The sequence below is a fragment of the Mus caroli genome, unplaced genomic scaffold (genome assembly GCF_978045245.1).
Source record: "Mus caroli unplaced genomic scaffold, Mus_caroli_1 scaffold_11, whole genome shotgun sequence".
In the NCBI taxonomy this organism is placed as follows: Eukaryota; Metazoa; Chordata; class Mammalia; order Rodentia; family Muridae; genus Mus; species Mus caroli.
Window position 1 is genome coordinate 112,810,732 of NW_028227266.1, and position 14,332 is coordinate 112,825,063.

Sequence of the window (14,332 nt, forward strand, 5' to 3'; positions counted from 1 at the left end):
TTTGAATTAAATGACATTGTAACCCCTGGTGTATTCTGAGGACTCCAAGGAACTGAGCAGAGGCCACCTTCGGGTGTTGTGAGCAAGGAGGGGCTCAGGTCAGGCCGAGCGAAGCAAGTGAAGGTGACCCTGAGGCCCTGAACTCAGCCTTTATCTTCTGCCACCTTTTGTCCTTAACGAGTGGCATAAAGGAGAGGAACGTCTGGAAGGACGGAGAGACCAAAGAAATTCTCCAAATATATTTATCATCCTTTAGTGTTTTTCTTACTTAAAAAATAATACTGATTTTTCTTCAGGGATGAGAAAGCAGACCACAGAAGACTGTCTTTCTGAACATGGAGGAGACACATGGGATCAGAGGGGAGACGAACGTGACCGTGAGGAGGGCAGACTAGATGAAGGGAACACATGTGTGAAGGGAAAGACAGACATGAAGACATGTAACCATGAAGACAAGCGTGAATACTGAGTGTGAACAGGGGAAGTCAGGCTTGACCTTGGTAGGGAAAGATGGTGGCTTCCTTCTTACTTTAAGAAGAGAGGCTGTGAGGTATCAACAACCCAGGCACTTGAAGAAAGAGGAACGCGGAACAGAGGTTCCTTAGCCCCTGTGGACTAGGCAGACTCTTCCATCTCCAACAAGTCGTCCACATACTCCACAACCTCTCCCTGTAAGAGATGGCAGACACCTCAGTTAGGGAGGCCACAGGGCATGAGAGGCAGAAGAGACAGGAAGAGAGTTTCCCAGAGGCCACCAATGGCTGTCTGCTCAGGCCCATGCAAGTTCCCCCACTGGCTTAGAACCCAGAGGAGCTGTTGTTTCTCTCCCTGAAAATGGAGCCTTATCTCCTACCCCATGTGACCACAGCGTCAAGCAGCCTGCCACCTCACAGATGACCAGTGTCACGTAGGTGGTCTAACTACCACCCTGAAGGGCTCCGCAGGGTTCTCTGCACTGGGCCCCTCTCCATCTTCCTCCTGGCCCCTTGGTTCTGCCTCAGAAATGCTCTCCACCATGAGCAGCCCCCCACACTTCCCAAGCCACCACAGCCATGTAGGAATGTTGCTATGTTGGGGACCAGCTCTGACAGCAGCATCCCTGGGACTCTCTTCAGTGAGACCACAACCTAAGGTGCAGGCCTATGCATCCCTTATTAACTCATTAGTTTCGCAGCCCTGGGGATTGAACCCAGGGCTTTGTGCATGTCAGGTAAATGCTATACCACTGAAGTATACCCCGAGGCCCCACTTTCTCACTTGCACAGAACTTTCATACCCAGTGGTGTTCACAGTTACGTTTGCTCCTATTTCATAAAAGGCTGTCACTTTCTTCCTTAGTGGCCATGTGGACCGGCATGGTAAACACTTCCCTGACCATGTCTTACTCAGAGCCATAAGAAGAGTCAGAGGTGGAGCAGAGCTGTTGGGAGGTGCGGCTTAGCGCCTCCGCTCTGGCCCAGTGTCTTTCAGAACTTCTCATCCTCTGGGCTCCCCCAGGATGCAATGGGTTAGAGCTCCCAGATTCCGTATGCCTCCAAACACATTGAGTGCCCCCAGCTTTCTTACAAAGCATTTCCTGCCGGGTGTGGTGGTGCACGCCTTTAATCCCAGCACTCAGGAGGCAGAGGCAGGCGGATTTCTGAGTTCGAGGCCTGCCTGGTCTACAAAGTGAGTTCCAGGACAGCCAGGGCTACACAGAGAGACCCTGTCTCAAAAAAACAAAAAACCCAAAACCAAAACCAAAAAAAAAACCAAAGTATTTCCCAGTTCCTTCAAATCTCATCTCTCTAAGTAAATAAGAAGGGTTTTCTACCGATGGCTTTCCCGTGGCTTGGCTTCATGCAGGACGGGTCAGGAAAGGAGCTGGCCCTGAAGATGAATCTACCATACAGTAGGTAGGGGCACGTGACAAGCATACGCCAAGTCCTAAACTGACTCCCGCCATCAGAATAAACCTGGTGTGGTGGTGCGTGTTTGTAATGCTACACTTGAAAGGTCCCAGCACGATGGCCAGAACTTCAGTTCAGCTACAGTGCAAGCTGGAGGCCAGCCTGTGCTACATGAGACAGTGTCTAAATGACAAAACACATCAAACATACAAACAAAAAGGGCTAAGGTTGGCTAAGGGAGATCGAGTCAGAAAACCAGCTTGCAGAGGAGAATGCGCTCCTGGAAGCAAGGATATAGTTTACACCCATAAAATTATAATAACCTGGTAGGAAAACGGGATGGGATTTATAAGTGTCTTCAAAATGAAGAACGAATAAAATTCACTACACTTCTCAAAAATGGCAGTGTGGGGACCTTTGAGAGGGGCTCAGTTGGTGAAGGAGTTTGCTATGGAGCCAAATGACCTGAGTTCAAGCCCTGCCACCCACAAGGTAGAAGGAAAGGACCAACTCCTGCAAGCTGTCTTCTGACCTCCGTGGTGGTACTATAGCCCCTTCCCCACACAAATAAGAAAACAACAAACAAATAACCAAATAAAAATATAAATCAAACCAAAGAAAGGGCATGGTGAGACACACCTAGCATTCTATTGCTTTAGCCTTGGAGCAGGAAAGAGGGCAGGTAAGGCTAACCTGGGCTACAAGCCAAGATCTTATCTCCAAAAAAAGGGGGGGAGGGGAGCTGGGGAGACAGGTCCATGGGAAAGTGTCTGGCACTCAAGCTTGAGGACCTGTGTGTGTGTGTGTGTGTATGTGTGTGTGTGTGCGCACAGCACCAAAGCACAGTAGCACACACCTGTCACCTCAACCCTGGGGAAGAGGACAGAGAAAGGAGGCTCCTGAGAGCTCGCTGCAGTCAGTCTAGCCGAATAAATAAACTCTAGTTTCTGTAAGAGACTCCACTGTAAAAACATGGTGGAGGGGTCAGTGGGTAAAGTGGTTGCCCTGTAAGTCTGGTGGCCTGAATTCAATCCCTGGAACCCACAAAAAGGGGGAAGCAGAGACTGACTGCACAGGGCTGTCCTGGGACAAGCACCCCCCAATCCACCCCGTTCTCAATCTCTCTCTCTCTCTCTCTCTCTCTCTCTCTCTCTCTCTCTCTCTCTCTCTCTCTCTCTCTCTCTCTCTCTCTCAATCTAATGCATACTCCAAACACATTTTCCCCATAGGAGAAGCATCAGTCCAGCCTGGGCTTCCAGATCTGTGCTTTTCCACACCAGAACACTGGCTTCCATTAAAACCCCAACAGCAGCTGTGTCCACAAGGGCCGCTTCTGTTTCCCATTGGAGGGGGGACCCAGCCTTGAGGTGACTCTAGCAGAGACCCAAGTCATGTTTTCTCTCACACACACTGTGCAGAGCGTGAGAGCTTACCACATCTTCATCCATTAGGTGTTCCTGAGCGAAGTCGTACAGTTCCTTCTGGAGCGTCGTCACATTAAAGAACTGAACTGCTTCCTGTTCAGACACAGAGAGTACTGTCGGGTGACCAGACTTCTCATGTGAGTCAACAGCAAGCAGCACAGGGTACTGGATTTCATTCAAGGCCTGAAAGGGTTAACAAGCATGCACTAGGAAAGACTGTGTGAGTGTGAACATACCCAACAGCCACTGAAGTATGCAGATACGAAGGCAGATTCTATGATATATAAATGCTAACATGGTCCTTGAGGGGGGCGGGGAGGGCGTATTCTGGGCTAAAGCTCAGTTGGTACCATGCTTGCTTGGCGTGCTCGAAACCCCGGGACCCATCTCCAACACAGCCTAAGCCAAGTGTGGTGGTGCATGCCTGAAATCCTGGACCTTGGAAGGTGGAAGCAGGAGAAGTTCAAGGCTAGCCTGGACTACATGAGATGCTGTCAAAAATAAAAAAATAAAATAAAAAAACTGGAAATGTAGGTTAGTGTCAGAGCATGTGACCAATGAACATGAGTCATGGGTTTCATTCTCATAGCATAAACAAACAAACAAAAACCATAGCAACTGAGGAAGTGTGTGCATGTGTGCTTTAGCAAGGGACTGAGATATGGAAGATTAATTTATGAAATCCTAGGACAGCATACAAAAACTTGAATAGAAAAAAATATATTTGTTTCTGCTTTATTGGGACAAGGTATTGCTTTGTAGCCCAGGCTAGCCCCAAACCTAATAATAATCCTCTCGCCTCTACATCCAGGGTGCTAGAGTAATAGTCACATGCCGCCATACCCAACAGCGGCAAAGAGGTTTTGAAAGTCACATATAATTAGCCCCAATAGTAGGTATAAAGCCTCACATTTATCTATTTATCGAAAGAATTAAGTGATATTTCATTCATAAAAGTCTATAGCCCCAGCCCTTGGGAGGCAGAGGCAGCAGGATTGCAACTTTGAGACCAGCCTGAGCTAGATAGCAAAACCCTATCTCTAAAGACCAAGGGCTGAAGGTGATGGAGTGCTTGCCATAGCTTGTAAGCAGCTCTTGGCTTCTAACGCCATGAAAAGGGGGGCTGGGGACACAAAGTAAGTTACAAAACCAGCATGTGAAGTCCAACCCTATTTTTGCAACAATAAATGCATAAGTAAATACACAGACCAGGGGCTGGAGAGATGGCTCAGAGGTTAAGAGCACTGACTGCTCTTCTCGAGGTCATGAGTTCAAATCCCAGCAACCACATGGTGGCTCACAACCATCTGTAATGAGAAACAAATTTTAAAAAAACCCAAAAACCTATGGGCTGGAATGAACGAGCTGGAGAGAGCAGAACCAGAGCAAGAGGGAGAAAGGGAAGGGGGAAGAAACATACATGGACTCGAACAAGGAGTTAAAACGCCTCGGGCCTGGAGAATGGCTCCTTGCATAAAGGTGCTTGCTATCAAGCCTGACCACTTGAGTTCAATCCCTGGGACCCACATGGTAGGAGAGAGTTGATTCACACGTCATCCTCTGCCTCCACTGCAGGCTGCTGCACGTGCAGGCCCAAGTACATACACACGGCAAATAAGTCAAAATATAAGAAAAAAATTAAGCAGTGTGTGATGGCATATGCCTGTGAACCCAGCATGCAAGAGGCAGAAGCCAGGTGAGGGGTGTCTCTCTGAGTTCAAGGCCAGCCTAGTCTACTCAGTGACTTCTGGGTCAGTCAGGGCTACAGAGTCAGGGCCTGACTCGGGAGGGGCAGGGGGACTAACAGTAACCAGAAACAGTGGAGTTCCTTCATTTCAGAGCTGATTCTCTCTGAAGGGTGAAACCAGCCTCCTGCAGGTGAGGAAGAGGGATGAGTAAGCAGGGACCAGTGCGGGAAGGGGGACAAGTGAGCAGGACCCAGTGCGGGAAGGGGGACTAGTGAGTGAGCAGGACCCAGAGCGGACACTCACGGGTCTGGGCTGGAAGTGCTCGTCCGAGAGGCCCCACTTGTCCCGGTGGTACTGATAGTACACCAGGTTCTGTTGCATGATCCTGTCACTCTGGTCAAAGAGCAGGTAGCTGACGGCACATGGGGCTGCGTTCTTCAGATCATTCACTGCAACCAGAGAGAAGAGGCCAGGCAGGTGAGAGCCATGCCCTGCAGCTCCTGACTGTCACTCCGCATGGAAGCTTGACCTTCCTCCTGTCAAAGACCTCAGAAAGTGGGCAGGGCACAGCCTAGGTCCCAGGACAGCCTGAAGGACAGTAGAGAGCACAGATCACCCTCAGGCTGTGTTCATTCTGCTGGCTTCAGACAGTCAGGGCAAGTCACAGGAGTTGATGGGACTCAAGGCCTGGGCTACACTGGGCCTGAGGAGGACAGAGGCTCCTTAGCCACAGGCTTCCTGCTGGAGGCTGCAGCTCCTGGGTCCCATCTGGCTAGGACCACAATTCCCAGAGAGGGCAGGCCCTCCTCTAAGTGAATCAAACTTGGAAGACAGAAACAAAGGCTGGGGATGTGGCTCAGTTGGTAGAGTGCTTGCTTAACATACAAGGAGTCCTGGATTCAATCCCTAGTTCTTCATAAACCATACATAATTTAATATGTGTGTGTTAATAATAACTAATTTAAAATATATAAAAAATATAAATAATATATGTTAATAATAAAATAGTGCTGACACAGTCCCAGAGTTTGGGAGGAGGAGGCAGGGAGATCAATAATTAAGGTCATATATAGTAAGTTTGAGGCTAGCCTTGGCTACATGAGACTGAGTTTCTAAATACATAAACAAGCAAACAACATAAATAAAAGACTCCACCCCACAGAAACCAACAAGATAAATCATGACAGGCCCTCAGGACTGGAAGAGTCAAAGGTGACCTAGTTTTGCCATCCCCTGCGAACGGGTTTCCTGCACCAGCCACCCTGTTTAGAACTGGACCCCCTACATCACCACAGCATGGGCGTTCTGCAGGGTGGCATTTGTCTTGGGGGGCAGGGGAGTCAGGCAAAGAAAAAGTGAGACAAGGTATTTATCCTGGTACCTTCCAGAGCCACTTCTAATCTACAAAACAGAGACCCTTATTTAACAAAACTCTGGCAGGACTGACCAGGTCGAAGATGATTCAATGGTGCCACCTAGCGGCTGTTTTTTATGATGACAAGTTTAAGGCTCTTCCTGCACACAGCCTGTATGGCTGGGGAAGGGGCTAAGTTTTACCTACACTATTTATCTCCAACCCTGGAAAGCGAAAAATCTCCCAGAGAACAGCAGGCAAAACCCAGAGTTCAAGGTCAGCAGCCGGGCTCAGAGCTCAGGGTCTCTGCTTGAATCAGAAGAGGCCTCTTCGTGCATAGCACATGTGTGACCTTGGTGGCCTTCTCAGCCGCCACAGCTAAGCAGGGATATTCTGCACAGGGTTACTTACACTTGTAATACGCAAACTGTAAATAGTGGTACATGGTCGCCACAAATTTCTCCACAGGATAGCCTCCTATGACTGGGGTGAGGGTGTCCTCACACTGAATCTTACACTCCAGAACTTCCACATAGTGATCTGAAAAACAGATATAAATTCTTAGAACAGTCGGTCTGCCTGTCTCTCTGTGTCCCTCCTCAATCCCTCTCTCCCTACCTTCCCCTTTCTGTCTCTGTCTCTGTCTCTCTCCCTCCTTCTCTCTCTGTCTGTCTCTCTCTCTTTCTCTCTCTCTGTCACCCCCCTCTCTCACCCTCTCTCATTCTCTCTCTCAATGAAAACCAAGGCCTAGTACACTCTAAGCATCACCAATTCAGCCTCAGCCTCGTCTTCACTCTAGTCCTGCCTTCCACACACATGGAGGTAAAGGGGGAAATGCGACATTTAAAATAAAGAGCTCATGGCTGCAGGGATGGCTCCCTGGTGAACACCAGCTGTTCTTCTAGAGGTCCCAGGTTCAGATCCCAGCACCACAGAGTGACTCACAACTGTAACTCCAGTTTCAGGGGATCCATCACGTTCTTTTGCCTTCTATAAGCACCAGACATGTGGCCTGGTCACTGGCATCTTCAGCAAGCATACAGTGTACAGGAAGGGTTTTCTGTAGCATGAATCAACACTCAGAACCCACATCATAGACAAAGAGAACCAATATCCACAAGTTTTCCTCCGGCTACAAGTGAGCCATGGCACTACCCACCCCACTACCACCACCATATACACACAAAATAAATAAAAATATAATTTAAAATGTTTTATGACCAAAAAATATTAATATAAATTAATATGACTAGCCATCTTACACTGCTAAGATGTCATAAATACTGTCATTTTTTCAAACAATTTAAACTGAAGGTTAGAGGTCTAGCTCAATGGGAGAGGGCTTGCCTGACATACATTAGGCCCTGGGTTTGATCCTCAGCACCACAAAAATAACAACAAATTTAATTGTCAAGTTGGTAGAAAACAAAGTTGAGCCATCATCTCATGTAGCTCAGGCTGTCTTTGAACTCCTGTGTAGCCGAGGATGACCCAACCTCCTCATCCTCCTGACTCTACCCTGTGATGCCAAGGGCTGGGGTAACAGGGGTGCACCACATGACCAGGCAGTGTAGAGCTGGAAACTGAACCCAGGACCAGGTAGGCACTTTATCCACGGAGCTACGCCCCCAAGCCCAGGTAACATAAGTCCTATTGTGAATTTGGATATGCGAAATGGGGAAAACGAAAACCAGAAGAGAATGTAAAATCGGGGGGATACTTATGTACAAGTGACTTTTATAGAAAAAAGGACATGATATCAGCAAGACTTCTCTAGGGTGACGCTGGAACTGAGGAACGCACGCAGGGACCGTGATGTCCTCAGGGTCCCCCTGTTAACATCTAACTCGTGAGTCGATAGATGAATCCTGACGCAGCAGAAGCAGAAAACCCTTTAACTAAATGCTTACAAATTATCAGCACCGGGCAGGGACGGAGCCTTAACTGTGGTGAAACATTTATGAAGCGTATGTGAGGCCCTAGGTTCAACCCCCAGCATTGCCATGAAAACATAAAATAAAATGAACAGCACCTCTGACAAGAGAATATCAGCTATCACACATGTCTGCGTGGGACATTCTAAAGCCACTTCTAGTTGTTCCGGCCAAAACCGGACCCTCCCAATGTAACTGTCAGAAACCAAGGAAGGAAATCTTGTTTTTGTTGTTGCTGTTTGAGAAAAGGTCTCATTATGTAGCTCCAATTGTCCTGGAAGTCACAGAATCCTACTGCTGAGATTAAAGGTGAACTCCACCATGCTCAGCCCAAAGGACAACTATTTACACAGCAATTGGCTTAAATGTCTTAGAAGCACTGTTGGTGGCACCAGTGGCGTGCTGTTCTGATGGTAGTGGCAGCCAGGGGCCTTTCTTTAGAACTGGGTTGGGAGCTGGAGAGATGGATGGCTCAGCGGTTAAGACCACTGACTGCTCTTCCTGAGGTCCTGAGTTCAATTCCCAGCAACCACATGGTGGCTCACAACCATTTGTAATGGGATCAGATGCCCTCTTCTGTTGTGTCTGAAGACAGCTACAGTGTACTCATATACATAAAATAAATAAATAAAATTTTTAAAAAATAATTTACTTTATTAAAATTTAAAAAACAAAACAAAACACTGGGTTTACAGGTCAGTAAGATGGTTCGCTGGGTAAGAGCACCTGCCCAAGACTGGATGGCCTGAGTTTGGTCCCTGGGACCCACGTGGCAAAGAGAGAACCGGCCCTGTAAGTTGTCCTCTGACCTCTACACGCATACCACACCATGGCACATGTGCACAAGCGCATGCACACACAAAATAAATAAACAAATAAATAAATGAAAAAAGTAGCTCAACGTGGGTAAAGGTGCTCGCAGGCAAACCTGAGCTCCTGAGTCTGATGCCTACGTGGTGGAAAGAAGAAACTGATTCCCACAAGGCGTCCTCTGACCTACACACACACACACACACACACACACACACACAATACATACACACACACATACACACACACACACATACATACACACACACAGAGACACACATACATACACACACACACACACAGACATGAATGTATACACAAATAAGTAAATGGAAAATAAATAATTAGAAAAACATTGTAGGGCTGGAGAGATGGCTCAATGGTTAAGAGCACTGACTGCTCTTCCAGAGGTCCTGAGTTCAATTCCCAGCAACCACATGGTGGCTCACAACCATCAGTAATGGGATCTGAAGACAGCAACAGTGTATTCACATATACAAAATAAATAAATCGATTTTTTTTTAAAAAAATGTAGAATTTTGTTTAAAGTTTAGAGAAAAGACCAGCATTGGACACAATAAAGCAGGCAGTTTGCTTTCTCCTCTGCATGTAGTAATGGATACTGAGCCTTAAGGTTCAGGGCGCTCTCTGAGAAGAAACCCAAATGGAGTGACAGAGAGCATGACACAAAGAACAGGGGAAAGCAAGGCTGGGCGAGAAGCCCCCAAGAGACTCTGACTCCCAACTTATGATTCCAAGCTAACAGGACAGTTAAAATGCTGAACAAAGCATTCAGACACATCTTCCTAAAAATGGCCAGCAACTGAAGAGGCAAGCCAGCGAGTGAACAGGGCGGAGAAAGTAAATCAGGTGTTGATGAGAAAGTTAGCAAGCAGAGGAGTGGTCCCAAGCCTCGGGAGGCAGAGGCAGGCGGATCTCTGTGTCCAGGGCCAGCCTGGTCTACAGAGTGAGTCTGTGGCAGCCAGGCTACACCGAGAACCTGTCTCAAGAAAAAGGACAGAGAGAAAGAAAGTTGGCAGAAAGGCAGCAAGATGGATGAGTGACAAGGACATAGAGTTGGAGAGGCAGGAATGCTAGAAACAAAAGATTCAGTAGATTTAAATCACAGTGGAACCATCAGGGATAGGAAACAAGAGAGAGGAACTATTCCATTCAGATACCAATAAAGAAAAAAGTAAGCAAGACCACAAGGCACAAGAAGTCCACCTTATCAAACCCAAATCTAAACTGGGTGTAGCCCATGCCTTTAATCCCAGCACCCAGCAGGCAGGGGAATTTCTGTGAGTTTGAGACCAGCCTGGTCTACACAGGCAGGCCAGCCTGGTCTATTCAGTGAGATCCTGTCAACAAGAAAAATGTTTCTTTCCTTTCTTAAAAAAAGGGGGGGTGGTGGGAGAGGTCCTTAGAAGCCAATCCAAGCCTTGGGCGCATAGGCCCCGCCTACCACTGACCTGCTATGGACAGGTAGAAGTCCTTGAAGTCCTTGATCTCCCTCGACCCCTCGCAGGCAGCCAGGCACTCATAGAAGGCCTTGAGAAAGTCAGGAAGGGCGAGCTCCATGTCGGAAATGGACGTTCTCCAGTTCTCCCCGTTGTAGGCCCGCACCGCACGGACAAACAGGCTCTGCAGAGCAAGAAGATGCGGTGACGCCCCGTCCTGGCAAACCCGAGACATGCTTGTCTCCCCAAAAGAACCACGACTCTGCCCAAGCGGTGCTTCCTCGCTCCTGGATGACCCTTGACTAGCCGCAAACCAAGCGGCTGCCTGTGGATCTGGATTGGCCTACAATGTTCACAACAGACACACTTTTTTTTTTAAACCAGAGTCTCAGGATAGCCCAAGCTGACCTCAGATTCTCTGTGTAGCCAAAGTTGAGCTTGACCTCCTTTCTGGACTTTTGCTTTTACATTCGTGTGTGTGTGTGTGTGTGTGTGTGTGTGTGTGTGTGTGTATGCACACGCGCGCACGTGAGCACTTGTGTGTGCACACAGGCATGAGCCGCACATGTAGACTTGTAGAGCTCAGATGGTGTCTTAGAGGAGACAGATCCCTCCTACAAACTCAAGACACTCCTCAGGTTAGGCAGCAAAACCCATCAACCCTCTAAGCCCTCTTACCAGCTGAATTGCTGTGTGCTGGACTCACGGGTATGCACCATCATGCCCAGTTTTATACAATGCTGGGGAATGAACCCAGGGCGCTGTGCAGGTATGCAAACCCTCTACCACTGAGCTACACCCCCCAGCCCAAATGACCACATTTCCTCTTCAGTTCAACTCCAAATAGAGCAGGTATTTGACAATAAAATCAAATTCAGATGAGAGAAAAAGTGACTCCCTGAGTCAGGGGCCCGGGGTGGCAGTGGCCTCACTGCAGAGGGACAGGAAGAAATGTGTCACTCAGGCTGGGTGATAACATAATTCCTCACCACGCTCCTTGTATCACATGACACATGAAGTTGTCACAGATTGCTGAATTGTATATAGTTCATCAACAGTTAGCTAAAAGGGCTTGGAGGTGCATGTGGCCCAGCCTGGCTTTGAACCCGCGGCGATCATCAATGCCTCGGGCCTCCCAAGTGCTGAGATTACAGGCAAAAGTCACCATGCCCAATTTGCTGACTTTCCTTCATGGAAATTTTGTTTCCCCCATTTCCTATTGTCATAATTCAGCAAATATCACTGAAAACATCACAACATCCTTTAGATGTCAGCACATTGGCCAGGATGATAGCTCAGTGGGTGAGAGCACCTGCCACCAAGCATGACAACGTGAATCCAATCCCCTAGACCCACACCGTCACAAAGGAGAACTACAAATTGTCCTCTGGCTGCCACAAAAGGGGTATGTCACACCTACACACACACACACACACACACACACACACACACGCACACATACACTAAGTAGAATATAACTAAAAAAAAAAAAAAAAGGCATCAGTTGCTCCCAGAGTCCCACACCAACTGTAGGGTAAAGCCAGAGTGGTGTACCTCGTACGACTTGGTTTCCAAGTCTTTAATGTGGTCCTCGGCTCCAGGCAAGCTCTTATAATACTCCATGTTTCTCTTCATCATCTCGTCATCCGGATGCTTCAGGAGATAGGTGTGAGCCGCAGCGATGGCCTTCGGGAGGTCATTGGCCTAAGTGCACAGTTTCCAGTCAGACACTGAGCTTTGTAACTGGAATTTCATTTCAGCAACTTCTCTCCCTCTCTCCCTTCCTTCCCTCCCTCTCCTTCCTTCTTTTGCTAACCCACTGTTGCGTAGCTTGGGCTAGCCTCAAGGCCGATAGTGACCTTGAATCTCTGACCCTCCTGCCTTCATCTCCCCAAGTGTTGGGATCACAGGCATGCGTGAATAGAGCCAGTCTTATGCACTGATGGGGCCCAAAGCCTGCTGCATGCCAGGCAATTACTCTACCAGCTGAACTAGGGCACCAGCCTCTTCACGGAGCCCTTTGATTCTCTCTTTACTTAGATGACATTTCCAGTTACGAGAGCAATGACTTTTCAAGGCCTCTCAAGACCTGGGTCAGCCCCGAGTGCCTTTCCTGCCTGCCCTCACTGCCTGCACCATCTAAGCCCCAGGAGGGTGGTGTTTCCAGCAAACCCCAGGCCCTCTGGCTGGCTCAGGGGTTAGCCATGAAGAGCCCAGTGGGGAGCTAAAAGGAGGCTATGGTCCTACAGCAACCCCTGACTATTCCCAAACTGAAGGTCACAAATCCTGTCAAGATGGCCTGCTCCATGTGGTCACTCCTGCCAACTTACTCCTCTGCCCCTTCTGGCCAAGGGCTGGGTACCCCTGAGTGGCCCTAGTGCTAGGGATTAGAAGATCCCGTGTGTACCCCTGCACGCTTCTATAAACAACTGTCTTAATAAATCTTCCTCATGTTATCTTTTCTGGCGGGACCTTGGCCAACACATTAATGCTTGCAGAACTCTCTCAGGACCCTCTGCCTCCATTCTCAGGGACTCTGGTCCCTCTGACTCATCTCCCCCACAGATAGTTGTGGAGCATCTTCTATCAGCGGGCACTGTTTCCAGGAAGCAGGCTGGTGACAGTCAGTTCACCCATGTTGCTGCTGTAGGAGCTTCAGGGGCCATGACCCTGGATTTAGCGCTGGCCACCTGACTAGAAATAGCAGGAACACAGACAATCTCAAACAGGACAGGCGTGCTGGGGGTGGGGGACCTTACAAAGCAGTGTGATAATAAATCCCCATTCCCGACTTGATGGAGTCTAGATGCAGAACCACCCAGGACACAAGTCACTCAGCATACGTGAGAGGAATTATCTAAAGTTTCAGTCGGGATTCTCTGCCCGCTGGCTTCCCAGACTGCTTAACAAAGAGAAATCTAACTGAGCACCAGCATCCATCTCTCTCTGCTTCCTGACTGGGAGTGTGGGGCTGGGGTGCACTGTGACCAGCCACCCCATGCTCCAGCTGCCTTGACCTGCTCTCCATGACCGACGGTACCTGCAAACTGTGAGCCTTCTTCCTTCCTTAAGTTAGCTCTGGGCACTGGGTCACAGTAAGGAGAGAAGTAACCAACACAGGCAGACAGGTGTGATGCACCAGCCCCCCCCGAGAGGATGGCAGCCTGAGACCCCTCATTTTGACAGAATCCTGGCACAATCTGGCAGTCAGAAGAGCCTCAATCACTCACGCATCCAAGGCCCCCTTCAGCCTTCCCAAAGGAGCGCTCTAAGACAGGGATGGTGACTAGGTTTAAAGAGAGAGACACATATACACACCACACACCCACACAGAGTGAGAGACAGACAGAAAGACAGACAGACAGACAGAGATAAGCATGTGATCCACATCAAATTCTTGAGAACGAGGTATTAAAGAGGCGTCAATCTGTCCCAGAATGTCCCTAAACTTGAGCCAAGTCATCTGGATACAATGGTGGCTTTCATGTGGCAAGGCAGGGAGGCTGGAGAGGGCAGGTGTCAAGGCTGATGCCCGGAGAGGTGGCCTCTGGCTGGTGGGACTTGTGGGGAAAGCCTGAGCTGGCAGTTGGAGAGAAGGGAAGGCTTTGCAGGCAGCCAATGACCTGAGACTTGTTCGAGGCACAGAGGAAGAGCACTGAGGAAGAGGAGGGCCAGCAAGATGGCTCAGTGCCAGAAAAGTGCTTGCCACCAAGCTAAGATCTATGTCTGGAGCCCAAATGCTAGGAGACAACAGACTTCACAAACTGTCCTCT

The 14,332-nt window shown here is 48.7% G+C and overlaps 1 protein-coding gene across 5 annotated transcripts in view; it reads right to left on the minus strand.

Annotated features, from left to right (window-relative positions):
* Positions 1–14,332, minus strand: part of LOC115031895 (cartilage-associated protein-like) — a 35,139-nt gene that overhangs the window by 11,396 nt on the left and 9,411 nt on the right. Inside the window, exons 2-7 of one of the 5 annotated variants that reach the window (XR_015044505.1) lie at positions 12,114–12,263; positions 10,572–10,743; positions 6,767–6,895; positions 5,305–5,450; positions 3,323–3,406; positions 530–669 (exon numbers count right to left, since the gene is read on the minus strand). Coding sequence is in view for 4 of the 5 variants with exons in the window: in XM_085828136.1 (XP_085684262.1) it covers positions 616–669; positions 3,323–3,406; positions 5,305–5,450; positions 6,767–6,895; positions 10,572–10,743; positions 12,114–12,263 (735 nt within the window). In the remaining variant the exon portion in view is untranslated. Of the gene's footprint in view, positions 1–245; positions 670–3,322; positions 3,407–5,304; positions 5,451–6,766; positions 6,896–10,571; positions 10,744–12,113; positions 12,264–14,332 lie in introns of those variants that run through there. The other 4 variants (XM_085828136.1, XM_085828135.1, XM_085828138.1 and 1 more) reach the window with 4 other exon arrangements.